Source organism: Peromyscus californicus, unplaced genomic scaffold (assembly GCF_007827085.1).
Source record: "Peromyscus californicus insignis strain IS unplaced genomic scaffold, ASM782708v3 Scaffold_6__1_contigs__length_162567912, whole genome shotgun sequence".
In the NCBI taxonomy this organism is placed as follows: Eukaryota; Metazoa; Chordata; class Mammalia; order Rodentia; family Cricetidae; genus Peromyscus; species Peromyscus californicus.
This window is the reverse complement of record NW_026294584.1, coordinates 59,584,802-59,612,739: the sequence shown is the minus strand read 5'-3', so window position 1 is coordinate 59,612,739 and position 27,938 is coordinate 59,584,802. Positions and strand designations below refer to the sequence as shown.

Here is a 27,938-nt window from a genome sequence, read left to right as displayed (position 1 = left end):
GTGACTTTTTTTAAATACATGTAACAAGATTTATTCCAGACAACTGTAAATCATCCAAGGATACATTCACATATGACCAAAGAACCCACTCTCCTCCCTCCCCGAATGACAGTGGGGCAGGTACTCAACACTCCTGAGACAAGCATCTGTGCTTTTCTCCTTCATCCCAGGACAGACACTGGAAAGTCTAACTTGAACCACCTCAAGTGATATCTGGTGTAACAGGATCAAGCTCAGTCTTCCACCCCCACCCCACCCCCCACAGAGCTGCAGAAACACAGCAAAGCAAGGGGCAGGGATGAGGAGAGGATGTCCAGACACCAAACTCCCAGAACCGAACCCTCAGCTTCTTCAGAGAAGTCTTGACTCCCCGCAGGGGCTTCGGGGCTTCCTCTCGGCCCTTCTGAGTGCACTCAGCAACCCACTGAGGGCAGCCAGCAGTGTGTCTTGGCTCTGCGGCCTATGTTAAGTGTGGGTGGGCTAAAAGAGCCCATAAACTATTCCCTCCTGGAGGGTAGGCTCAGTTCCCATGTTAGGAACAACTTCTACAACTCTTGAAATTTATAAAACAAGTTTGAGCTATATTTTAAAAAAATCAACGAGAATCTAACTCCAAAAAGGGGTCTTTAGAACAACCTAAGCAGTTCCTTTAAATTATTTATACTAGTTATTAACAAGGAGGCTACAAAAGGCAGGGAAATGGAGGGTGACTTCCTGGAACTCTCCACGTATCTGTGGCCCCATTGAACTGTGGGAAGACGTGTGAAATGCTAAGATGGACCCTGGAACTGACCACCAGTCCCTGTGGTGTGACAGTGCACCAGAAAGGAGAAAACCAGGGGCCTGAAGGGCTGAAGAAACAGTAAACCCAGTAGCAGGGCCAAGATGGCCGAGGCTGGGGCCATAGATCCTCTCCTGTGTCTCAGACTAGCCTTTGTGCTTAGCCAATGGGGGCAAAGCAGAAACAATTCTCCTCAGGAAGAAGTCAGCCTGACTTTGTAGTATCTCTGCGGGGGACTCATGCCACCCCCCTCCACCCCCGATGGTGAGGGGCCGGCAACCTTAGAGCAGGCCATTTGGCCTTCCGTGCTCTGCAGCCAGCCCACCTCGCTCCCGCTGGTGGATCTTCTGGTGCTGCAGGAGGTGCTGCTTCTGGACAAAGCTCTTCTCACACTCAGGGCAGCTGTAGGGCCGCTCGCCGGTGTGGATGCGCTGGTGCCGCACCAGGTCAGACGGGTGGCTGAAACTCTTCCCACAGTACCCACAGATGAGAGAACTCCGACTTTTCCTCCAGGGGATGTGGCCGGGCAGCGCAACCAGGCTGTTAGGTGAGAACCTCTCCTGGATCCGCGGGCTGGTGTTGGGGCCTTCCTGCTGGTGGCAGCGCTGGTGGGTCACCAGGCTGACCTTGCAGCTGAAGCTCCGGTGGCACACGTCACACTGGTGCAGCTTCGACTTCTTGGCCTGTGGTTTCAGCCGTGGCCTGGGCCTAAGGCTCTCCTCTGGGTCTGTGGCCGAGGAAGGCTCTCTGCCCGCGTGGCTCTGCATGTGAGCAGTCAGCTGCTGCTTGTAGCGGAAGCTGATCTGGCATTCAGAACATTTATACGGGCTGGTGTCCCTTTTCACCTTCTGGCTCTGTCCACACTCCTGACCCAGCTGCACCTGCCTGTGAGACTTCTGTTTTTTACCAGGGGCAGGGTCCCTATTGCCCTCAACAGACTCAGGGTTAGAGTCCCCAGGGCCTGGTTCCAAGAGGGCAGAATCTCCTGGACTATTCCAGAACACAGCCTGCTCCGAGCCAAAGAAAGCCTGCTGTTCAGAAGCACTGGAAAACATGCTGGGAAGACCTGCAGGGCCCTCCTGCTTGTACAGCGCCTCCTGCTTAACCATGGCCCTATCTGCTGCAAGGAAGAAGACCAACAAAAGATTACATTCCAGCACTTCGCTATCTCCAGAGCCAAACGCTTGAGGACTTCAGAAGACTCAGAACAGAGCTCCTTAGGATGACTGAATGAGGACAATCTGGAGGAGGATCTGAACATCTTACTCTTAAGAGAACAATGTTACTATAGTTCTCCAAACTTGTCTATAGACTGGTATTTAAACTGTGAAAAATGACAAAATACACTGTAACAACAGATTAATTCAAAAGTGTTAAAACAACAAATTTGAAGCTGGGCCTGGTGATACAGGCCTGTAATCTCAACTACTCAGAAAGATGAGGCAAGTTAACAGATTGCTTAGGTTACAGAGCAAGTTCAAGACGAGTGTGGGCAACTCAGTGAGAGTCTATCTTTAATAAAAAAATTTCGTTTGGTTTTTGGTTTTTGAAGACAGGGTTTCTCTGTGTAACAGCTCTGGCTGTCCTGGAACTCACTCTGTAGACCACACTGGCCTCGAACTCCCTATCTCAAGTTTTTAAAGGGATTTTTTTAAAAGGGGGGCTGAAGATAAAGCCCAGCCGCAGACGCTTGTCTAGCATGTGCAAGGCCCTGCATTTGACCCACTAAACTAACAGTTTGAAAATTATGCATCCAGGATAAGGAGAGACGACTCAGTGGATAAGAGTCCAAGCTGTTCTTGCAGAGAACTCAAGTTCATATTCCCAGCACCCACATGGTGGCTCACAACCATCGATAACTCCAGTTTCAAGAGATCTGACATCTTCTTTACTTCAAACATGCAGTACACATAAGCAGGCAAAACACCCACACACATAAAATAGTAAAATAAAACAAATTACAACTCCATCCAGTTCTGTCCTCCTGGATATTCTGCTCAAATGCCTTTCCCAGTTTCTTTCTCCCTTGGCCCTGAGACTCATTGCCTACCCTCTATCACTCACTCTGACCACAGCCTATTATGTCTATTACTTATAGGGCCTGAAAAAGCATGCCACAATCTGCAATACTCCAAAGACTGGCAGGAGTTAAGAAACACCTATAACAGCTCTAGTGCAAGTGTGGTGGCTCACAACTGTAATCCTACTCAGGAGGTAGAATCAGGAGGATCATGAATTCTAAGCCAGCCTGAGCTACATAGTGAGTCCAGGCTATTGTACACTACATAGTAAGACTTGTCTCAAAAACAAGCAGAGGCTGGAGAGATGGCCCATTGAACAAGAGCCTTTGTTTCCAACACCCACGTCAGGTGGCTCACAATCATCCCTAACTCCACCTCTAGGGGATCAAACACCCTGTTTTGCCCTATATGGATACCCCACACACATATCATACAGTCACACAGACACACATGCATACATATAAATAAAAATAAAATAAACCTTTAAAAATAAACAAATAAGCTGGATGGTGTTAGCTCCCAGGACCAGGGAGGCGGATACAGGTGGATCTCTGAGTACAAGGCCAGCCTGGTCTACAAAAGAGTTCCAAGACAGCCAGATTTACACAGAGAAACCCTTTCTGGAAAAAAATAAAATAAAATAAGCAAAAAACACAACAACAACAAAACCAAACAGGAGTCCACAACCTGCATGTGCCAGATGAGATCACTGACATTATTGCTATAGGAACCTACAAGACAGAGACAGAGGAAGAAGGCGGGAGGAGAATATGCTAGAACTACTCACCCAGGTGGGTACCTTCTTCCACCAGGTCACCCACCATCTCTGCACCCAATTCTGCTGCTTCTTCTGGCTGGCCAAGGACCTCTGGGTTGGAAAAGATACAGTGTGAGTCCAAGAGAGTAAAAACTTACAGCATGCTGGTCAGATGCCAGGGAATCAATACTAACGGTTAGAAAGACACAGAGATAATGTTACTGGCATTTCCCCTAGACATTTCCGGCCAATGCAAACCTCATGATGTCATCGTTTTTAACAACTGAGTAGTACTCCATTGTGTAAATGTACCACATTTTCTTTGTTCATTCTTTGGTTGAGGGGCATCTAAATTGTTTCCAGTTTCTGGCTATTATGAATAATGCTGCTATGAACATAGATGAATAAGTGTCCTTGTGGTATGATTGAGCATCCCTTGGGTATATGCCCAAGAGTGATATAGCTGGGTCTTGAGGTAGTTCAATTCTCAATTTCCTGAGAAACTGCCATATTGATTTTCAAAGTGAAAAGTTTGCACTCCCACCAGCAATGGAGGAGTGTTCTCCTTACTCCTCATCCTCACCAGCATGAGCTGGCCCTAATTTCTGCTGTTCCTCCATGACGGCCACTAGGCTTAGCAGTGTCCACACAGCACTACCACCTCTGCCCACACAGCTGAAGTTTTGCCAAGGATTCCTTCCACAGTGCCTAATTTCACCTCCTGGCCTCCTTGCTGAAGCAATGCCACCAGGTAAGGCAGGCTCTGTGACATGGGAATAGCCTTCAGAGAGTGCATAATCCATCTGGGACATCAGTCACCTCTCTGACCCACTGACTTTCCTCACCCTCATTCTGGTCAGCCAGTGGCCTCCTTGGTATTCCTCATTTTTAAAATAATTTATCTAACAAGAAAAGAATACATTTGTCATGTAGCATGCATTAGTATATATTTTTTTTTTTTTTTTTTTTTTTTTTTTTTGGTTTTTCGAGACAGGGTTTCTCTGTGTAGCTTTGCGCCTTTCCTGGAACTCACTTGGTAGTCCAGGCTGGCCTCGAACTCACAGAGATCCGCCTGGCTCTGCCTCCCGAGTGCTGGGATTAAAGGCGTGCGCCACCACCGCCCGGCGCATTAGTATATTTTACCTAAAAGACTTCCACAGACGGTACTTCCAGTCTACCAAACAAACATGGAGACCACAGTAGCTGGTGATGACACCGGCTAACTGCCAAGAAAAGGGGTTTTGTCAGCCTGTGCTGCCTATCTCAAGTCACAAGATTCCTTTTTTGTTTTTGAGACAGGGTTTCTCTGTGTAGCCTTTCCTGGATCTCGCTCTGTAGCCCAGGCTGGCCTCGAACTCACAGAGATCCGCCTGCCTCTGCCTCCCGAGTGCTGGGATTAAAGGCATGTGCCACCATGGCCCAGCGCTAGATTCCTTTTTAAATGTTTTAATTTTATTGTTTATGTGTGTATGTATATAACATGTAACAGTTTGGGTACATCTGTGCCATAGTGAAAGCCAGAAGGCACTATTGTTGTGGCAGGAGAGCCACTTGTTGTGGAATATTACTTTAACTATGTAAAGGTGTGTTACATTTGTTTACGCAGCATTTCTGTAACTATGTAACTATGTTGCTGTTTTACCTTGCCTGCCTAAGGCACCTGACTGGTTTAATAAAAAGCTGAATGGCCAATAGCTAGGCAGTAGAGGGATAGGCGGGGCTGGTGGGCAGAGAGAATAAGTAGGAGGAGGAATCTTGAACAAGAACAAGGAAGAGAAAAGAGGGGTGAACTGTTGTAGAATATTTGCAGTGGATAGCTGTTCTGTCTATGACCTTGAAGCACCGCCCCTAGAGATGTGGCAGGTAACTGATCCACCTACCTATGACCTTGAAGTACATGCCCCTGGGGCGTGGCCTCTTGGTGACCCTTAAGACCTGAGATGCACATAGGCATCGGTCTCTCTTCGCTCCCTCATGGGACTTGGATGCAGGACTGATCCAGGTGGCTGGAACAGCGTTCCAGAACCTGTGTCAATTCTGTTCTGTACGATGAGTTTTTCCCCTTAATAAATTCTTTGCCCTTTAAACAGACTCTGTAGATCTCTTGTTATAAACATTATTTTAAGATGTGTTACATTTGTGCTATGGAACATTTGTTTAATGATGCAAAAATTTGTTGCATTCTTTTATGTTGCATTTGTTTAACTCTGTGAAGCTGTGTTACATTGCCTGTCTAAAACATCTGGTGGTCTAATAAAGAGCTGAACGGCCAATAGAGAGGCAGTAGAGGGATAGGTGGGGCTGGCAGACGGAGATAATAAATAGAAGGAGAAATCTGGGAGGAAAAGGAGGAGGGGCAAAAAACAAGGAGAGGAGGATGCTAGGGGCCAGCTACCCAGCCACACAGCCACCCAGCCACCCAGCCAGCCATGGTGTAAGAGTGAAAGTAAGATTTACAGAAGAAAAGTAAAAAGCCCAAAGGCAAAAGGTAGTTGGGATAATTTAAAGTTAACAAAAGCTGGCATGAAACAAGCCAAGCTAAGGCCAGGCATCATTTATAGTTAAGAATAAGCCTCCATATGTGATTCATTTGGCAGCTGGGTAGTGGGCCCCCCAAAAGAACAAACGAGCAAAATAACCAAGAACATGTTGGTGTACCAATATGAGGCTCAAATTTCCCTAGGGTCTGAGAAATTTGAGGGGGGGGGGGGGAGTGGTGCACACAGGGGGAGGATATGGCTCTTTAAGAGTTTTTGCCCTGGCAAGCCTTTGAGCAGCTGGTACGTGAAGTAGGAACAAAAAACTAACTAAGAATGCCTGCCATAGAGCAGGGCACTGGCATTTCATAGCTAGGAAGGTTGAATGCCGTTCCTGGTCATGCACCTCCCACAGGGCTTTAGGCTTGGCTCTCGTGGACCTAGAAGCAAGTGGAGTCAACCAAGAGCTGCTCAGAGGATCCAGGTGTAGCTCAGCAGTCTAGTTCGCTCTTGCCGTCAAATAAGGCTAAAAGATACGCAATAAAAGAAGTCCAGACGGAGAAACCTCTAAACAGGTTCCAGTGTGTTTTACAATGTGCATAGGCTTAAGAAAGAAAGAAAACGGGTATGGGCAGTTATAGAAAGAAAGAAATAGTTTAGAAATAGGAGAGAGAGTAAAATAATAAAATAATTAGTAAAAGAATAAGCCACATAGACATGGGAAATACACAGGGAAACTGGATCATGTATATCATTGTGTTGATTTTGAATTTTTGAATGTTGATAAGCAAACAACAGCTGTTAAGAGACATGGGATTGCGAACTGGACTGCTAAATTGAACCAACTTAGATACTTTAGGAATGCTTGAACTTTAAAAAAGAAATTAAAAAATGCATTACTTTGGATAAGTGGTTTTGCTTTTGTTTCCACAGGAAACAAGAGGCTGTGGGTTTGTTCCAGGTTAATATGGATCAGGTTTGATCAAGGGAGACCTCCTGAACCTTGACAGGTGATATCTATCAACAAAGGTTATAGCTGGTCTTTCCAGGACTTGGCTAGTATCTCAAAATTTTCTCAAGGACCCTAAAGATGCTTCATCCACAGACAGCAGGAAGCAATTTGGAGAAAACAATGCTCACATTCCCAAGAAGGGTGTGGGGGGCTTTTGGTTAATTGGTGGGTTATGGATGTTTGTTATCTTTAGGAGAATATAGGAATGATAAAAGGGTAGATTATTGAATCTACTTTAAACTAAAAAACAACTATTAATCTCAAATATTTTGTATTGGTATGGACTTTTGTATATTGATATAAATTGAAAGTAATTTTTGTTATAACATACTGTATATATATTTCTACTCTTGTTTAAAGGATTTTTGTATATTGATACAAATTTAAGGTTATTTTTGTTACAACATATTGTACATATGTTTCTACTCTTGTTTAAGGTACTGTACATATGTGGTTCATTTAAAAATATAAGGTAAAATTCTAGTTTTTGAAAGCTATTATTATGAACTATTTAGGATACACATTTAGGATCATGAAACACAGGTCAGTAGTTAGTCATCTATAACAATCAAATTTGTAGATATATTACGTGTGTTTTCTAGATCATACAGAGATACGTTTTAAACAGATAAGTGGTCTTCAAACACTTCAAAGACCTATAGAATATGGTGTTTAAAATGTTCTGTTAACTTAGGGTTTTTCATGACGATGAGACACATCTGCTCTTGGCAGCACCAATTTACTTCAGAGAACATGATGGGCATTGAAGAAATTCCTTATGGAGTTTGCTTTCTTTGTGGCAAGGTTAGCCACTGGGCAAAGAAACTGCTTTTGCCTTGACTGCTGACAATGTGCTGTGCAGACTGGACATGCAGGACACACAGAAAAAAGACTGTTGAACTTTGCCAAAATAAGGCAGGCAGCCCTTCAAGGTTCCTGCTTTACAGAAGAGTCTGCCAGATATTCTGCAGAACACAGAGAAAAGCAACCGACGAACTTTGCCAATACAAGGCAGGACAGACCTTCAAATTTCCTGCTTCACTGAAAAGTTTGCCAGATATTCTGGATCTGTAGGCTAAAGATGGATGTCCCAACGTTGCAGAGGCACTTTGGGTGACTATATAGGCAGTCAAATGTCTCTGTCATTAGATAATATTATATCCTTCTGAGGTCTCTGATGGAGTTGAAGACTAGATAGTTATAGTGGCAGTTTTCCCTAGTTATGATAGTTGCAGTTTTCATTAGTTATGATAGAAAGTAAATTAGTTGAAAAACTTTGGGTTCACAAAAGTAGGATAGATAATGCATTATTTTCTCTGAATATGCTAATTACAAGTGGACAGATTATTGTAAGTGTAATTCTTACTTAAGAACTGTTTTTGTTATGTATAGTATTACTGTTAAAGTTAAAACCTTTTTATTTAGACAAAAAGGGGGAAATGTTGTAGAATATTATTTTAAGATGTGTTACATTTGTTCATGCTGTGAACATTTGTTTAATGCTGCAAAGACGTGTTGCATTCCTTTATGTTGCATTTGCTTAACTCTGTGAAGCTATGTTACTGTGCCTCTCTAAAACACCTGATGGTCTAATAAAGAGCTGAATGGCCAATAGCAAGGCAGGAGAAGGATAGGTGGGGTTGGCAGGCAGAGAGATAAATAGGAGGAGAAATGTGGGAAGAAAAGGAGAAGGAGTGAGAGAACAAGGAGTGGAGGACGCTAGGAGCCAGCCACCCAGCCACCCAGCCACCCAGCCACCCAGCCACCCAGCCAGCCAGCCACCCAGCCAGCCAGCCAGCCAGCCAGCCACGGAGTACGGGTGAAAGTGATTTACAGAAGTAAGAAAAGGAAAAAGCCCAGAGGCAAAAGATAGTTGGGATAATTTAAGTTAAGAAAAGCTGGCTAGAAACAAGCCAAACTAAGGCCAGGCATTTATAATTAAGATTAAGCCTCTGTGTGTGATTTATTTGGGAGCTGGGTGCCCTGGGTGGCCTCCTCACTGCCCCCTGCCCCCACAAAAGAACAAAGGAGCAAAAACAACCAACAACAGAGAATGAGGGAGAAAGAGAGGGAGACGCCCGGGGCCAGCCAGGCAGCCAGATACAGAGGAAGCAGTGAAAGCAGGACATACAGAATGAAAGAAAAGTAAAAAGCCCCGAAGTAAAACACAGATGAAAAAAAAAACAGGCTAAATTACATTAAGAGCTAGTGGGACAAGCATAAGATAACGCCGACCGTTCATAATTGATAATAAGTCTCCGTGTCATGATTTGGGAGCTGCCGGGGCCCAGAAGAAAGCCCGAGATGGCACCTTTAAGGGTCAGTTGTCTCCTTCTATCCTGGGATTGAATGCAGGTATCAGGCTGTACAGCGAGCACGTCTGTCCACTGAACCACCTCATCAGTTCCAAACTTATGGGATTTCTCATCAAACCATCTTAACTATTAAAGAGGTACATTAGCTGGGCATGGTGGTACATTAGGTCCCAGCACTTGGGAGACAGATGACAGGAGTAGCTGTGAGTTCAAGGCCAGCCTGATCTCCATAATGAGTTCCAGGACAGCCAGGGCTACATAGAGAGGTTTTGTCTCAATAAACTAAATTAAACAAAACAAAAGTATATTTGTGGTGGTTTGAATGAAAATGGCACCCACAGGCTCACATGTTTGAAGACTTTGTCGCCAGCTGGTGGAGCTGTTGAGGAAGTTAGGGGCGGAGCCTTGTTAGAGGAGGCAAGTCAGTGGGCACAGGCTTTAAGGCTTCAAAAGACTGAGGGCAATCTGAGTTAGTTTTCTCTGCATCCTGCTTGAGGTTCAAGGAATGAGCTCTCAGGGCTGTTCCAACCACTTGCCATCTGCTACTTCTGTTTAGCCATCAAGGACTTGAACCCTCTGAAACTAGAAACTCTAGGTAAATTTTTTTCTATAAGTTGCCTTGGTCAGTGTCGTATACAGCAATAGAAAAGTAACTAATACTTTGTAGCTCTGTATTAAATACCTATATTATACAGCAGCATAATATCATCATAAACAGTTTCAAGAAGTGAACTGTGTTACCACAGAGAAGAAATACAAAAGACTCATCCCTGAGACCTTTCCAAGTCTCTGCAGGTGACTCATCCCTCCTCCCAGCAATGGATCAGAGGACGAGAGCCAGGCAGAGGCTCAGGTGCCATCAGGAGGGCCCTGAGAGGATTCACGGAGAAAACTGCCACTCACTCAGAGAGACCAAGGTCTCATAGTTGCTCTCCATGACATTTCTGTAGAGCTCCTTCTGCCAATCCTCCAGGTTCTCCCACTCCTGTTCTGAGAAACAGACCCCGTCATTCTCAAGGGATCCGGACACCTGCAGGGGTAAGCCACAAGAGATGAGTACTTCGACTCCTATCATGAGTACGGCCAGTGATTTAACATCTTGACTAATCAGGGGCTAGGCTCCCCTTCTTTCCTAACTTTTAAATTTAGAAGTTCTACCTTGGGGACCTCGCCCTTGCTGCCAGGGGGAAGCCGCAGGACCCAGAAGTTCCGATTGCGCAGCAGGTTCTCTACGTTCTCCAGCCGCTGCTGCAGCAGCCCGTACTCCTGCAGCAGGGTCCCCAGCACGGCCCACTTGCCCTCCAGCTGGTTGCTGAACTCTACGGCTGTCCTCTCAAAGTCAGCCAGCTTCTTCTCGGCTGTCCCTGCACGTCCCTCAAGGTTCTGTAGTCGGGCAGCCTGGGATTCCATCTTCTTCTCCACAGCCTGAATAGCGGCCACCACTGTCCAAAGTGAGATCTCTGTGGTCTGAAAATATGGGCTTTTCTCTGTTGTTTGTGAAGGTGGTGTGGCGGGAGCTAATGGTGTGGAACGCCGTTTCCTCCTGTGCTGTAGGATTGAGGATACGAGCCAGTGAGACAAGGTCACTTCCAAATATCAAAGAAAGCAAGCAAGTCCAAGTCCAGGACTCCTAGCTAGCGTCTTTAAAACAAACAAAAATTCAAATATGCTTTTTTTTTTTCTGATAATGTGCCAGCTAGTTTTATGTCAATTTGACACAGGCTAGAGTCACTGGAGCCTAAACTCAGAAAATGCCTCAGTAAGAGCAGGCTGCAGATAAGCCTATAGGGTATTTTCTTAACTGGTGATTGATGGGGGAGGGCCCAGCCCACTGTGGGTGGGGCCTCCTTTGGGGAGGTGGTCCTGAGTTCTGTAAGAAAGCAGGCTGAGCAAGCCATGGAGAGCAAGCCGGTAAGCAGCTCCCCTCCATGGCCTCTGCTCAGCTTCTGCCTCCAGGCTCCTGCCCTGACCTCTTTCAATAATGAACAATGATAAGGAAGCGCAAGTCCAATAAGCCCTTTCCTCCCCAATGTTCTTTTTGGTCACGGTGTTTCATCACAGCAATAGAAATCCTAAATAAGACAGGTAATGAAAATTTCCTGTGGGGCTGGGCGTGCAGCACTGTTGGTATCATGCTCACCTAGCATGCACAAAGCCCTGACTTCGATCTGAAGCACCATATAAACCACGGTGCACGCTTGTAATCCCTGTACTTGAAAAGGAGGCAGCAGAATTAAAAGTTCAAGGTCATCCACTACAAAGCAAGTTCAAGACCAGCATAGGTTACAGGAACCCTGTTTCTCAAACAAACAAACAACAACAAAAAAAAAAAAAAAAAAAAAAGGAGGGAAGAAAAAGTTACATGTGTATTTTATAATAATTTTGGAAAATATTAGAAAAATAGAAAAAATATCACCATACAGTTAAGCTTTTCCCTCAAGCTGTCCTCTGACCTCTACATTCATGTGTGCACACATATGCATGCACACATATACACAAATAAATAAATGTAAAAAACCATTTTTAAAGCCATTATCGGGCTGTTGAGATTGCTCAGCAGATAAAGGCCAAGCCTGAGGACCTAAAGGTTAATCTCTGGGATCCACATGGTGGAAGCGGAGAACTGACCCCACAAGCTGGCATCTGACAACCACATGAGTAAAATGGCACACTCACACCCACACACACACACTACACACAAAATAAATAAACAAATAAACAAACAAACAAACAAATAAATAAATAAGAGCAGGGCCAGCCATGTTGGCACATGCCTTTAATCACAGCACAGGTGGATCTTTGTGAGTATAAGTCCATCCTGGTCTACATAGTGAGTCCCAGGCAGCCAGAGCTACATAGTAAGACTCTGTCACAAATAAATAAATAAATAAATAAATAAATAAATAAATAAATAAATAAATAAATAAATAAATCTAATAATAATAGTAAACAGTCAACATTTACCCACTAATCTGCAATGTTATTCTCTACCATAAATCAAGTTCCTCTACCTGTCAGTCTGTTTCCGCCACCTTTTTTTCTCTTCTATGGGTTAATTTTCTATCACTTAACCAATATTGTGACCTTATTAACTCTAGCTGCATAGTAATTATTTATACTTACTAAGACAAATCCCATCTCTTTTATAGTAGTACCTTGGCTTCTTTTGGCCCACTGATATTCTACAAACATTAAGAATTTCACAAAAGTATCTTCAGAGACTGTGTTGGGAAATGCATCAAATTCCAGAGATTAAATTTGAGAAATAACATTTTTAGGATAAAATGTTTTGATCCATACATAGAGTATGCTATTGCATTTGAAGGAATTTTAAAGCATGTTCGATATTTTAATATATTCCCTTGCTTTCTATTCCAGACAACTCTTGCTATGTATCAAGCCATCTCAAAATTTAGTGACTTAAAGACAACATCTACTTTGCTCACAAATCTGAAGTCAAAGTGGAGAAAGCCTCGAGTCTGTGCTCCACTCTGTGTCAGTGGGGCAGACACAGGCAAGCAGGTATGTGAAGAAGCCCACGTGCATGCAGAAGGCAGAGGGACCCCAACTATTCAACAGCCCGACCCAAAGTCTAAGTCACATCCAATACCAACCCAGACCTGTGTGAACACACTTCCATTTCTGATGTGTCTTTTCCTTTTTTCTTTGTATTTTTTATTCTATGAATGTTTGGCCTGCATGTACATTTTTGAGTACCACACGTATGCCTGTACCGGTGAAGGCCAGAAGAGGACATCAGATTCTCTGGAACTAGAGCTACAGATGGTTTGGAGCCACGATATGGGTGCTGGGAACTGAACTTCAGTCCTCTGCAAGAGTATCAAGTGCTAGGTGGCACCAGCCTACACTTCCAGATGGAGCAGTTCATCTCCAAAAGGAAGACTGACGGTGTCGACAGAATAAATCTGAAGAGGACCTAGCAGAGGCTGTGGCGAGCAGCTACTGTTTCCAATGAGAACCCTGCTGCTGTCAGCATCTCCAGGAACACTGGACCAGAGAGGTCTGCTAAAGTTTGCTGATGCCTCTGGAGCCACTCCAACTGCTGGCTGGGTCCCAACCTGGACCTTCACTGATGAGATCCCAGCAGCCTTCTGGGAGCCATGCTTCTGGGGGTGACTCATCCCAGGGCTGACCACCAGCCCTTCACAAAGGCCTCTTTGTTTTGTTTTAGTTTTTTTTTTTTTTTTGCAATTGTAATCATTTTTAAGTTCATAATTCAGTGGCATGAACTACATTCAAGATATTAATTATACTCATGATATTCATTAAAAAAAAAAAGAGTATCAAGTGCTCTAATCCATGGAGCCATCTTTCCAGGCCATCCCTCCCTCCCTTCTTTCTTTTATCTATACTGTATCATTATATAGAGATGTTATATGCTGATAGAAAATGGATAAAATAGTGAGGCAGTGGTGGCACACACCTTTAATCCCAGCACTCGGGAGACAGAGGCAGGTGGATCTCTGTGAGTTTGAGGCCAGCTTGGTCTACAGAGCGAGATCCAGGACAGCCAGCGCTGTTACACAGAGAAAGCTTGTCTTGAATAACAATAAACAAGTAAATAAATAGAAATAAATAAAAACTAAACAAATATTAATAATGGCTTTTGAACACACACCTTTCCCCAGCTCTCTATCTATTTCTATTTTGGGGAAGGATTTCCCTTTTCTGAGACAAGTTTCTATATAGCTCTGGCTGGCCTGGAACACGTAATACAGACCAGGTTGGCCTAGAACTCAGAGATCTAGCTGCTTCTGCCTCCCAAGTGCTGGCATTAAGGGCAGAGCCATCAGGATGAGCTAAACTAAAAGAATGTAATGCTCATTTTGTCAGTCACACTAGCTGTACTTCAAGGCTTGACAGCCCCTGCATCTAGACTACTGCAGTGAACAGAGCAGCGTATCCCCATCCTCTGCAAGAGTTCTGCTGGATGTACAACATCCTTACTATTTTTTTCTGCTAGATAAAATACTAGATTATATTTGAATATTCTAAATGATGATGAAATTTGTCTGTCAATTTTTAAATATATCCGAAGCTATGTAATTAGCCTCAAACTAGTTTAAAGATGTCATTTCAAGATAGAAAATTGAATCCTTTTCCATATTAGCACAGGAGTATTTTCGATCTCTGGCAATGATTCACTTCTAAGCCAAGTTTCTTTTAATTACTGTTATTCTGATAAATTGTTCTCATACCCTTTTATATTTAACCATTTGTATAGACTTTTCTTTTGGATTTTTCCAAAATGAAGGTTGGATTTTTCCCATCCTCATAATCTTTGCCTTTTAATTCAATTAAATTTATTGTGACTGACTTTTTAGTCTTTTAGCAATTATGAAAAGCATATTTACAGAGACCACTGACTTCTCATCACTTCTTCCTAACTTTTACATCAATGTTGTCATATAGCTTAATTATTTCTCATTAACTCCATGACAAGTTACTGTCTTATTCAGCCAGGCATTTAATTTGAGAACTTGGGCGGCAGAGCCAAGGGTTCTCTGTGAGTTCAAGGCCAGCCTGGTCTACATACCAAGTTCCTAGACAGCCATCGCTCCCTACATTGTGAAACCCTGACTTAAAAAAAAAAAGTTTACTCTTTGACCTAGTGTTGCCTTCAAGTCCCATCTTTAGTTTTTCTTTTTTCCAAGGTCCCTTGATTTCATAAATATCAAACACAATTGTTCAGCAAATGCTCTCACAGTTGGCTTCACAATTCGGCTCATCTTTTAAGAGTTCACACTGCCTACTTTTGGGTTGTAAGTATCATTTGTTATGCTGTTTTTAAATTATCATACAAAATAATGGGCTTCTGATTTACTATACATCTCATTTACATAGGGTTTTCTCCCTCAGCATTTTTTAATTTTGGTTGTCATTATCAAGACATGAATTTGGCTTAGCAGTACAGAATCCTCACCTGAAGAGATATGTGAGAATACAAATATGTTCAAGAACAGTTTAAATAAATTCTACAATGTCAAAACTGTAAGTTCAAGTTGAGTTTGAGATTTTAGTGGACCTTTACCGTCTCAATGAGGTCTGCCGGTGACGCATAACTAAGGGTGGAATGACCAGAAAAGGAGTCTGCTGGTCCTCCCACCTCATGCTAGTTCAATCCAGTCTAGAGAAACACCAGATGCAGAAATGCTGTAAACACAGTGTCCTCTTTTCCCAGTTCAGTGTTAATTCCTTGAAAATAAACACTAATAAATCCTTCAGTCCATTCCTAAATTGTTCTTACCCATTTCCTAGAAAAACCATAGTCAATTCCAGCCAAGGCAAAGTTCTCAACACAATTTTTCTTTGACCTCTTTTTTTCTTTCACAAAAAGATATCTCAGGATTCCCAAAGTGTTTCTGAACCCAAAAAGCTGCAGTAAAACTCAATTCAAATGCCAAAGTGCGCAAGGGTGATCGTACTAACACTATCTAGGAGTCTGGAGATGAGACAGCCTAGGGGTCTGGAAGGGGTTTGTCCTCTCCGCCAGTTAAAGAACTAAAAGGCAAGAGAAATCTCAAGCACTACTGACAGAATCCGCAGTTGATCAAAAGTGTTCATTGGGGGTGAGGAAACACGTGAACAGCAGACACAGAGAAAGGACCGCCTGCAAAGCGGAAGGGAAACTCAGGAAGCTACTGGGACTTTTCTGAGGCTGGGGGTTTTAAAGCCTCTGAAGAGTTTCCCTCCCCTAATTTAGTGTCCTTCCATTTGAAGATGACTGATTGGCCCATAATTGTCGTGCAACACGGTCTGATCAGGCCTTGAACTTGTTGATCCAGACCGTCAGCAGGGGACCTCCTGGTGGGAGACAAGCCTCCAAAGGCCTTTGGTGTAGGCTGCCAGTCTTGTCTCAAGTTGGGAAGGTGAGGAAGAGGACGTCCATCTTGGAAATTTGCCATCTTTATTACCTAGCCGTCGCCCCTCTGTTTGCCTAGCAGGGAGTCTACCTCCTAGTCTCTAACTAGCACTTGGGAAGCTAGCCTGGTCTACATAGCTAGTCCCAGGCAGCCAACTACATGTCAAGACCTCATTTTAAAACATAAAAAAAAAAAAAAAAAAAAGCTAGACAAGAAAAAGGCTTATGCTTCTAATCTACACTTGGGGGTCTGAGGTAGGAGTTTAAGGCCATCCTCAGATAGGCTAGGCTGAGGCACGTGACACTGTGCCTCAAAACAAACCACCACCAATCAAAACCGAGCACAATGGTTCACACCCGTAATCCTAGCACTGAGGAGAGTAAGTAGGGAAGATTGTCACCGGCTGGAGGCAGAGTGAGGCCCTGTCTCAACGACAAGACGCCAGTTAAGTTCCATCTGTCCTACCCTTTTCTTAAGTTAACCGCTACTGTGACAGAGTATGGAAAAAAAAGAGCCAGAAAAAAAAAATTCAGAAATTTCTTTAATCACGAACCCAACATTCTCAATTCAAGTGAAGGAGACAAAGGCCTAGAGAGGTGCGCACAGGCTGCCGAAAGAGGTGAGCGCTGAGACCGCCCTCAAATCATTTTCAGTGTCTTCACACTCCCTGAATAGAGACAGCTGGAAGGGGAGGAAAGCAGATAATAGTGCGCACCTACAGCTCTGAAAACACACCCGTCCCCAAGGAGAGGAGGCCCCGCCTGGCTCAACCTGTAGCTGCAAACTCAGTACAGAAAAATCTACGGCAGAACATGGCACCCGGACCAAAACCCACTGGTCGGAGAGCAGCCCGAAGTCCTGCGGTCTCCCGCAGCTGAGCTCAAAAGCAACGAGCGGAACCAGGGTTTTAACCCGCGCCATCACTCCAACTCAGAAAACGAGTCCCTCAGCGGGCACGAAGCTGGACCTAGGTGGGCACAACCACAAACAATTCAACAAGCTTCGCCCAAGTTTCTCCGCGGAGACGCAGAGAGCCCAGCTCGGAGCCCGACGCACAAGGACCCGGAGGGCGAGCGAGCGGGCGGAGGGGAGCGAGGGTAGCCGGGCGGAAGGTCGGCATCCGCCGGCGCCAACGGCCGCGGAGGAAACCGAGCCCGCGACCGAGCCGCTCAAGCCCCGCCCCGGGCAGGCCGCTGTCTCCCCCGACGCCCTCCCCGCCGGCCGGCGCGCCCTACCCGAGCAGGCGCCGACTCCGCCATGGCCGCAGTCGCCCCACAACACCGACTGGCGGGAGAGTGCTCGGGCCGGGTGCCACTCCGCCAACCGCCTGGACTTCGGGGAGCCGCCACCGCCGCGGTGTTGATACAAGGTGCATTCTGGGAACGTGCCCCCTCCCCGTGCCAAGAAGAGCTGCCCCCGCTCCTCCCGCCGCGCGGCCTTGCTACTGCGCCACAGTGCTCCGGGAAGGTGAACTGCAGCTTGCCACTCCAGCCATTGAGTATGGGGTATAAGCGCAAAATCAAGAGCATCTTCTGGGTTTAAGGTAAGCCCCTGCACACCGCGAAATGCTGTAAGAGATTCAAATATGTGTAAGTTCAAAAAAAAAAAAAAAGGCACGTGGGAAGGAGAGGGACTAGTAGAGAGGGTAAGGGGGGGTGTGATCACAATACGTTCTGTACATGAACGTAATTGTCAAAAATAAAGATAATATTTTTATTTTATACATATGATATTATAATATTAAATGAGTAAACTCACTTTCCTCTGAGGGGAGAACACAGCCTAAGCTGAAAAAAAAAGATGAATTCTCAAAGGCCAGTGATTTTATTCCAAACGCTCACCGGTTACTTGGCTTTTTAGAAACTAGAAACGCAGATTCAAATGCCCAGGTCAATCTACTGTAGAATAATAATTATGGCAATCAGAGGCATTGCAGAATTCAAGGTATCCTTAATCACAAATAATTAACCTAGTCCTTGTACCATGGTGAATATGTAGAGCATTCCGGTTTGGAAACGTCTGGCCGCATCATCATCGGCACCTTTAACCCCAGCACTCAGGAGTTTGAGGCCAGCCTCAGCTCTGTAGTGAGTTTCAGGCTAGTCAGAAATATCGAGAGAGACACTAACTCCAAACAAACCCCCCACACCAGTTCCAGCAACACCAGTCACACTTGCCTCATTTCCACCACACTGTCCCATCGATGATGAATGAGAAGGATGGGAGTTTCCACTTTGAACAATGGGCATGAATAGCTTCCTCTGAGAATTAATCTACTCTCACTAGACTGGTTCCTTCTTCATGTTCAGGACTGGGATCAGATTCTACAAGTGATCTCTGAAGGGACACTAGCCCACTCGAGCATGTGGCTCTGGCAGGCCTTGACCTTCTCCCTGATTCCCTCTGCTTTGCTAAAAACTGTTAGATTACATTCCTGAAGCTAGCCCCCAAGGTTCATTCCTGTATTTGGCCATTTCCTCCTCCTGTGGCTGACTGCCAAGGTCCAGCTATCAGAGTATTGAAGTCCAGCAATCAAAAGCCCCTTTGGCTCACCTAATTAACATGTAAATTAAACACCTCATCTTAACATGGGGGTTCCCTTTGTACCTTTATAAACTGCCATTTTCCTATGTGCCACATCTGTCTCCTCTCCGTCCAGAGGCAGTCCTCCCCCTGGGGCAGACACCCTGCCCCCTCTCCCTACTCCCTTCCTCTTCTCCCTTGTCCTCTGTCTCCTGTCTTTGTTCCTTATTCCTGTCCCCCTGTCCCTCTGGAGTAAATAACTGTCCTTTGTGCTGAGTACTTGGTCTTGGGGGTCCTGAGCCCATACTTTTCCTTTCAATCCCAGTCTACATTGACTACAGCTAACAACGTCCTCCACGACCTGCTGAAAGAAATTTCTCAGCATCTGTTTTCACAAGCACTTAAAGCCTCCATTTATATATTTTTTTTAAAAATCACTGGCTCATTTAGGCTCACAAGGCAAGTCCCAGTGTCCCTGCCTTCATCTTGTTTATTGACTTGGTTCGGATCATTCCTGCTTGACTCTGCATAAGCCTGTAAATCATCCAAGGAGTGTGTCTGCTGGACCCATCTCATCCCTTTCCTCAGCCAAAGGTGCAGACATAAGTCATTGTCCCAAGCCTGTAGTCACTTTGAATCCCAGGAAGAGGAATGTTGAAAAACAGATCATCTCTCAGGTAAGGGCAGTTACACCCTGAAGCTGCACCCTGCAGCAGAAGTAACCATCTTGTAGGAGCCAGATGGAGCCTCTCAAGCAATTCAATGGCAGCGATAAGGACTTCTTCTAACCACTTTGCAGAACCAGAACTGGGACATCAATGAACTAGACCATCTATTAACCACGACTGCCTAATTATGCATGCTTCTGCTTAATTATGCATGCTTTCTTGCCCTTTGTTCCAATTCTATATATGCCAAAACACCCCAAAAATATAATTGAGGTCTCTGAACCCCTAATTCTCTTCTCTCTGCTTTTCATCTTATCTCTTTAAAATCTGTGTGTGTGTGTGTGTGTGTGTGTGTGTGTGTGTGTGTGTGTGTGTTGCATACCTTTAATCTCAACACTTGGGAGGCAGAGGCAGGTGGATCTCTGAGTTCCAGACAGCCATAGCTACATAATGAAACCCAGTCTCAAAAAATCTAATTATTTTTTTAAAGGCACGAAGGCTGGAGAACTACCTAGTTCAGTTCCCAGCACCCACATGGTGGCTCACGACCACCTGTAACTAGTCTAGGGGGTCTGACACCCTCTTGTGGCTTCAGAGGGCTTCTGTATACATGTGGTACACATATGTTCATGCAGGCACACAAATACACAAATAAATAAACATTTAGATGGTGTGGCTCGTGCTCTCTCTGTATTTGCTACCTTTAGCTCCCCACTGAGAATGTAAGGCAATTCATGTGGGCTGTTTGTGGAAGCTGTGTGCCTGGCATGGAGCAAGCACTCAATAACAAAATTTCTGGCTTCTCCTTTGCTTCCATATTTGCAAGACCAAAGCCTTGTACTACAAGGAACTCACCAAGAAAAATGTCACTTTGTTGAGTCTTTCTCAGAAACTACATTTGCCCCTTCCTGCTGACGACACTCATATGTTGACACATGCCTCTGGAAAAATCTTTCAATGTGGCTTCCAGTCACTACAAACAGTGCTGCTGCTATTAGAGAAATAAGGAGTGTGCACTTGTTAGGATCTGTGTCATCTACGTCTGTAGAGTATGAGCACTACACACAGAGCTAGCGGGTTAACAGGGGTGACTGAACAGTACAGTCATGATACATGCCTTTAGTCCTAGCACTCAGGAGGCAGAGGCAGGCGATCTCTGTGAGTTCGAGGCCAGCCTGGTCTACAGAGTGAGATCCAGGACAGGCACCAAAACTACACAGAGAAACCCTGTCTTGAAAAACAAAAACAAAACAAAACAAAACAAAACAAAATACTAGACAGAGCATACCTTGGCTCAAGGTGCCTCCATTGCTGTGTGTATGCTGAGGAGCCCCATTGTATCATCAGCCTGGCATGCCTCTCTTCCCCTGGCACAGAACTTCCCTCCCTGTAGGAAAGGCTCCTCTCAAGTTTTGTTCACTTGTTTTTTTTCTCTTTTCCCCTTTATTTCTTTCCCTGACCTCAGTACTAGGAATCATTCACATATTTTAAAAGTCATTCACATGAGGGTCATTCACATATTTTAAAAGTGCCCCCTGATATGAGCTATATCCCAGCTTTTTTCCCCTTTTTGTTTTTTTTTTTAGGGGTTTTTTGAGACAGGGTTTCTCTGTGTAGCCCTGGCTGTCCTGAAATTCACTCTGTAGACCAGGCTGGCCTTGAACTCAGAGATCCACCTGCCTCTACCCCCAAGTGCTGAGATTAAAGTTGTGAGCCACCACCGCCCTATTCTGTTTGTTTTTGAGACATAGTATCATTATGTTGCTTAGGCTGGCCTTGAACTCATTCTATAGCACTGGCAAACCTCAACTGGCTTAGGATGGCCTTGAATTTAGGGCTCTCCTCTGTCAGCCTCCTGTAGTTGGGATTACAGACCTTTGCCACCGGGGCAAGTCACTATTGCCATCTTGTTCGGTGGCATCGCCAGCCTGGTCAGTGATGGAAGGGCAAGCATCTGACTTAGCTGAGCTCCATCATAGCATCCTAGTCTCCAGGCAATAGTCCTTGAGGCAGGGTGGGCTTGTGACATGAACTGAACCAAGTAAAGCTCTTCCTCTTCAGGGATGAAGAGGTTCGAAACAGTCTGATCTCTCATTTTTTGGAGTAAGTAAGCTGGTTTGGAAGAGAGACCCAACACAGAGAAGGGAACAGAGATAAGAGGTGATTTTTTTTTCCTGTATCCTGGGTTGGTTCAACTGCACCTGAGTCTGTGAATGATTCCAGATTCTTTCCAGAAGTTTCTCATTCTTGGTTCATCAGCCAGCTTCTGTTGATCACAATTAGAACTATTTGCACTGATGAAAGCATTATGGGGGACTATAGAGATGGTTCAGCAATTAAAAGCACTGGCTCTTCTTCCGGGGGACTGGGACATCCGCATGGTTGCTCACAGCAGTCATTCTCATTTCAGGGGACCTGCTCTATTCTGGCTTCTGTGGGCTCCAGGCACATGTGTGGTACACAGACATATATGCAGGTGAAACACCTATACACACATTTTTTTTTTTTTTAAGTTAAGGACTATAGGAAGCTGGGAACTCTTTCCCTGAGCTGAAGCAAACAAACACCTACAGACAACAAATCAACGTGGGATTCCAGCTTGGGGAACCAATGCATTTATTGAACTTATTTACAGAGCATGGGTGAGGGGTTATCTACAGGAATGTGAGTGACCCTAAAACAGCTGCACCACTGGGAAGTCACCCTTCACCATGGACAGCAGTTTCCTTAGAGCTGCAGAGATGGAATCTCCCATCAGTCAGCCTACACTCTTAGGTGCTCCAGCCCCTCCTGAGAACGGAGGCCACGTGCAGTTAGAGGAGAATTGCATTCAAGTGGCTGGGAGGTGCAGGAGGGAGCTGCTGGGACCTCACATCCTCCCTACTCTCTTCTGAGGGAATGTCAATAGTCAGCATGCCAGATCTGGTTTCTTGCAAGCAGTCCCAGCTGTTCTGATGATGATGGCTGTTCCACTTGGAGAGCAGTGCTCTATGACACTGGGATACCGGACACTTTGTCTCCAATTGTTTAAAAGAAGTATTACACGAAGCTGGGCATGGTGGTGTGGATATACTGTAATGCCAGCAGGGATGAGGGCAAGGTGTTGAGGCAAGATTTTTCTTCCCTGTTTTGAGCCTAGGACAGGCTCGATCTCAGTCATCCTTCTGCCTCAGCTCCCTCAGTACTAGGATACGTGCCTACATCACCATGCCTGGCTTAAAGCAAGATATTGAGTTGGTCGTCAACTTGGGCTACACACTGCACCTTTAAAAAAGTATTATAGTCTTCCATGATCAAACCAAATGTAAAGGCTCAGAAGGCCCTCTGCCCTGTCCTTGTGCTTTTCTCAGGCAGTTTCTAGGACCTGGAGATATTTCTAAAAAGCTCTGCTCAAAGTCAGAAAAGGATATAGCCTGGAGTGATGGGGCATTCTGTATTGAGGCAGTAGAGGCAGAGCTGGAGTTTGAAAGAACAAGACTTGAGCCTAATTTCCCTGGCCCAGGACCTCCTAAGAGCATGGCTGGAAATAAATGGGGTCTGGTCTGGTCATGCTGAAGATACAGGCCTGGCACAGCAGAGAGGGAACTGTGGGCAATAAAGGACAGAGCAGCGAGGACATTGCAAGAACGGCGACCTGTCGGTGTTGTTCTCATAGGTGCAGTGTGGAGAAAGAAACGCTTCTTTTAAAGCAGGCCTGTGGGGTTGGTGGGACAGCTCTGTGGGCCAAGGCACTTACCAGACAAGCTCGGCCACCCGAGTTCCTTCCTGAAACCCAGGTAAAGGTGGAAGGAGAGAACTGACTCCACAAGGTTGTCCCCTGACCTCCACAGAGTACAACAGAACACCCTCAAATAATAATAAATTAAAAAAAATAGGCTTGGTCACTTCCATGACCCCAGCACATGGTAGGCAGAAACAGGCCATCCTCAGTTACACAGTAAGTTTACAGCAAGGCCTTGTGTCGGAAGCAAGCAAGCAAACACATAAACAAGCAAACAAAAACACCCCCAATAAAAACCACACGGTAATCAACAGAGATTTGGTAAAATAATAATAGTAATAATAAATCAGGTCCACCCACTCATGTAAAACATGCAGCTGCTCAGCTGGGCATGGCAGCAGCCTACTTTTAACACTGGGAGGCAGAGGGACCCAGGTCTCTGAGTTTATACCAGCCTGGTCTATACAGCGAGTTCCAGGACAACTAGAGCTATATGGTTTGGTCCTGATTTTAAAAAGAGCAACCTCAAAAAGGAAGACATTTCCTATGTACCCATCCCAATAATTTCTCAGACACCTGACAAAAGGAAGGATATGACATGAAGAACCAAGTGCCATTTCTACAAAATTAACATTAGAGGCAGTATTTTCTAGAACTCATAACTTGGATGCTTCCTCACAGGGGAGCCAGATATGTGTATGACAAGATTTTGTTTTGTCTTAGCTTCCATAGTAGCTGGGACTACAGTTGTGGCCACCATGCCCTGCTAGACTTTTTTCTGCATATCCCCTTTTTACATTTTTTATTTTAAATATATTAATATAAAATCTTCAAAATTCCATTCATTGATTGATGGTTTGGGAAAAAAATGATACACAATTTTTCTTAAAGAGCAACTAATATTTTGTTTAACCAGCTTTTTATTGGCCATTTGAATTGTGGGAAAGGAGGCCACAGGAAGTGGCTTGGAAGACAGAGGCGAGCAAAGACGGAACAAAATTGTAGCATAAAAAGATTAAGATTTGGGGGTTCCCAAGTATATCCTGGAGAGGAGGGCTGAGGAAGCCTCCAGATAGAAGAAAGCTGCTCCTTAGTGAGATGAGGGAATACAGAACAGAGAAAGATCAGGATGGTGGGCTCTGAGACATTTCTGGTGATGAGAATGCTTCACAGTCTTTTAAGAACAGAGACAGAAGCCGGGCGTAGTGGCACACACCTTTAATATCAATGCTTGGGACGTGGTAGCAGGAGGATCTCTGTGAGTTCGAGGCTAGCCTGGTCTGCATAGTGAGTTCCAGGACAGCCAGAACTACATAGTGAGACCCTGTCACAAATAAACAACAACAAAAGAACAGAGAGGGCTGAGGGGGGTTAGGTATAATTTCAGGTCTTTTGCTATGCTGTGCTGTAAGGAGGCACCGTCTCTGACTTATAAAGTACAAAATCTACTACACTTAAGTGTCTTATGGGGGAAATCAGTGCAGAGCCAGAGGGGAGACCAGCCCTGGGCCCAGTTTGCCCTGCAGGGCCCGTGTGATCCCCGCCCCCATTTTTCCCTTACTCCCTACCAATGTCCAAAACCCAGGGGTCAGATCTCAAAAAGACACTTAGGACACTAGAATCCTTGATCCTAAGATAGTGTTTGGAGTTGATGATATAGCTTAGTTGATAGTGTTTGCCTAGCACACACAAAGCTACAGGTTCAGACTCAGCAATATATAAAGCGTGTGTGGTGGTACACGCCTACAATCCCAGCACTCAGAGGGTAGAGGCAGGAAGATCAGAAATTAAAGGTTATCCTTGGCCACATAGGACATTGCAGGACACTCTGAACTACATGAGACCATTTCGGAAAGAAAAAGAAAAAAGAAAGGAAGAAAAGGCTTGGAAGAAATACAGTGGGAAAGTGCTTACCTAACATTTAGGAAGCCCTGGGTTCAAAATTCAGCATCACCTACCCCACTAAAAAAAGAAGGGGAGGGAGTGGTGGGCGGGGGGGGGGGGGGGGGGGGGGCGGTTAGGGAAGGGCACTTGCTGTGCAGGTAGGAGGACCTGAATTCAAAACCTCAGTACCACAGAAAAAGCCAAGTATACTTGTAGCCCCAGTGTGCTGTGTGTGTGTGTGTGTGTGTGTGTGTGTGTGTGTGTGTGTGTGTGTGTGTGTATGTGTGTGTGTGTGTGGAGTGGGGCAGCAGAAGCAGCACTAGGGCTGTTGGCTGCCAGCTTAGCTTCAGGTCCAGTGAGAGACCCTCTCTCGAGGGAATAGGCAGAGAATGAAAGAACAGGACCTAACAACCTCTGCTCAAGTACACGAGAGCATCCGCACACAAAAGGTATTTGCTCAGAAATGGAAAAATCCGTTTAAATTTTAAAAAGACATTTACCTGTTTTTTTTGTCACTTTCAGTGGTCTCTGGCTTATGCCACCTTCTCAGGACTTCCATCGAACCCTTCCTGACCTCCTCTGACAGCTGTGCCTGCCCCGCTTCTAACAGGTTCTACAGGGCTACACCACAGTGGATCCCCGGCTCGCTGATGGTCGTCTGTGGGACAGTTTGAGTATTCAAGGTCTTCCGTGGCCTGGACTGTGCCTCACCATCTAACCGTGTATCCTGCACGTCCGTACCTCTCTGCTCTGGCCACACCGATCTCCTTCTTCCTTACAGTCCCTCCTCCCTGCCTTCCTCTCCGTTTGCCCCATGCAGCTCATGCCTGCAGCCTGACTTCTCCAGGCAGCCGCACCTGCCGCTTCATGCAGCCTCCTAACTCCAGCCACATGCAAACCATCCCCCAATACTGACATGGGTGATTCAGTGATTGATATGCACAGGCCAGCATACTGAAAGTCACTGCCTTTGGTCAGTTCTGAAGTAGAGCTTATTGTCCTGGGGCTTGTCTCAAGGACTGGGACCACTCATGCTGTGGCTGAGGGCACCAGTACAGTGAAAGCCACTGGAATGTGATCCAGGAACCCACAGGTAGGCACTGTGGGCATTGGTGCTTGCTCACTGGCTTCTCTAGACCAGTGTTCTCCAGCCTTTCTGTATCATGCCACTGTGGCAAGCCCTAAGGGAAATCAAGTGTGTGTTTCTTCATCTAGCCTACATGCAGCCACATGGTTTCATTCTCACAAATGTCTTCTCTCCTATCACATCTCAAACTTGACAAGAATTGGGTCTTACACATAGTCACTAAGTGTTGAATAATGATCAAGGTCCATCTGTCATCAGTCTTATCCTCTAAACACTTTTTCTATAGAATGACACAAATCACAAAATGTTAAGGGACCAGGTCAAGCTTGGTGGTGCATGCCTTTAATTCCAGCACTCAAGAGACAGAGGCATGCAAATCTCAGTGAGTTCCAGGTCAGTCTGGTCTACAGAGCAAGTTCTAGGCCAGGCAGCGCTGCATAATAAGACACTGTTCTTAAAAAAAAAAAAAAAAAGTTCCACAGGGTGGACACCTTTAATCCCAGCACTCAGGAGACAGAAGCAGATGGATCTTTGTATTTGAGGCTAGCCTGGTCTACAGATCAAGTTCCAGGATAGCCAAGCCTACACAAAGAGATCCTATCTCAAAAAAGAAAATAAAACAAAAATAACAAACAAACAAACAAAAGAGGTAAGGGACTCAGGCCCTGACCAGTGTCACACAGTTCTCTGGAAGGTAGACATGACCATCACCACCGTGAAGCAGAGCTGCTGGGGTAGCCTACAGGAGACCTTGGTCCACAGTCTCAGTAAAACGAACAGTACAGCCACTGGGTCTATAATGGCAGTGAGGCTGTTACGATCCCTTGTGGAAAGAGGGAAGCGTCACAGCTGACCTCACCAGAGGATTTGGTCAGCCCTCCCCCTGCCCAGTTGTATATAATCTTAGACATGCTCATGTGTGTAAGAGGTAGAAAATGGACTGGGGTGGAACCCTTCAGGGGTGCAGCTGCCTGAGCTGTCCATGCTTCTGTAATTGCTCTTAGTAAACCCACTCACCAACTGCACTGGCTGGAATCCATCTTTGGTCTGTCGGAGTGAATACTACTTTCATGGCTCCCCAGATGCCCTCCTTGTCTCTACTTTTGAGAAGCAGCCTTTGCAAGGCTCTGTACCCAGAGTGGTGGCAGTGCGGAGAAATGCTGCAAACCAGGAGTCAGCTGTCTGGACAATGAACACAGCTTCAGAAGGATCTAGAAGCAGCTCTGAGCACTGGATGTTTTCATCTTTCTGGGTCTCTCCCCCCACTTTTCACTATTTGAGACTTCAAGTACACACACACACACACACACACACACACACACACACACACACACACACCTGGGGCTGGAGAGATGGGTTCTTGCTATTCTTGCAGAAGACCTGGATTTGGTTCCTAGCACCCACATCTGGAAGGGGGCCATGCTAACAAAAGCCATTCAGAGTGTAGTGGAGGGTGGTAGGACCCACCAAACTGGGCTCCAGAGCCTTGGCTGTCAATAGCTCCATCAACATACCTCTTTGGGAATCAGCTTCTTAGGGGTAAGATGAACTAAACTCAAACTATGTGTTAAATGTTTTAAACTTATGTCTCAGTAACTATTACCAGTCCCCCACACACTTCCAGCTGTCAAAAATAATTTGCATCTTACTTTCCGTGATTTAGATTATGAATTATTGTCTTTGAATGCTTCTGAAAAGTAGTATATTGTCCCCTCCAAAACAATCCCTGAACTGGAGGGTCCCCTCCTACTCTACCAGAACTCCACTGAACCCTCCCTTGCACATATTTCAAGATAACTTGTTTTCCT

The 27,938-nt window shown here is 45.3% G+C and overlaps 1 protein-coding gene and 1 long non-coding RNA gene across 3 annotated transcripts; one reads left to right on the top strand and one right to left on the bottom strand.

Moving 5' to 3' along the window:
• Position 1: 1 nt before the first annotated feature.
• On the bottom strand, positions 2–17,788 carry Znf212 (zinc finger protein 212). 2 transcript variants are annotated; one of them, XM_052720813.1, is made up of 5 exons: positions 17,483–17,788; positions 10,522–10,911; positions 10,267–10,393; positions 3,590–3,670; positions 2–1,901 (listed from the first exon to the last, which is right to left on the bottom strand). In XM_052720813.1, exons 1-5 carry the CDS (start codon positions 17,774–17,776, stop codon positions 1,063–1,065), a joined length of 1,731 nt encoding a protein of 576 aa, XP_052576773.1. In that variant the 5' UTR covers positions 17,777–17,788; the 3' UTR covers positions 2–1,062. The 2 variants fall into 2 exon arrangements, with proteins under 2 accessions (XP_052576773.1, XP_052576774.1); XM_052720814.1 differs by having other exon boundaries at positions 2–1,898.
• Positions 17,677–27,778, top strand: LOC128099122 (uncharacterized). Its single transcript, XR_008214434.1, has 2 exons — positions 17,677–17,790; positions 25,566–27,778. It is a non-coding gene; the product is annotated as an uncharacterized LOC128099122 (long non-coding RNA).
• Positions 27,779–27,938: the final 160 nt, after the last annotated feature.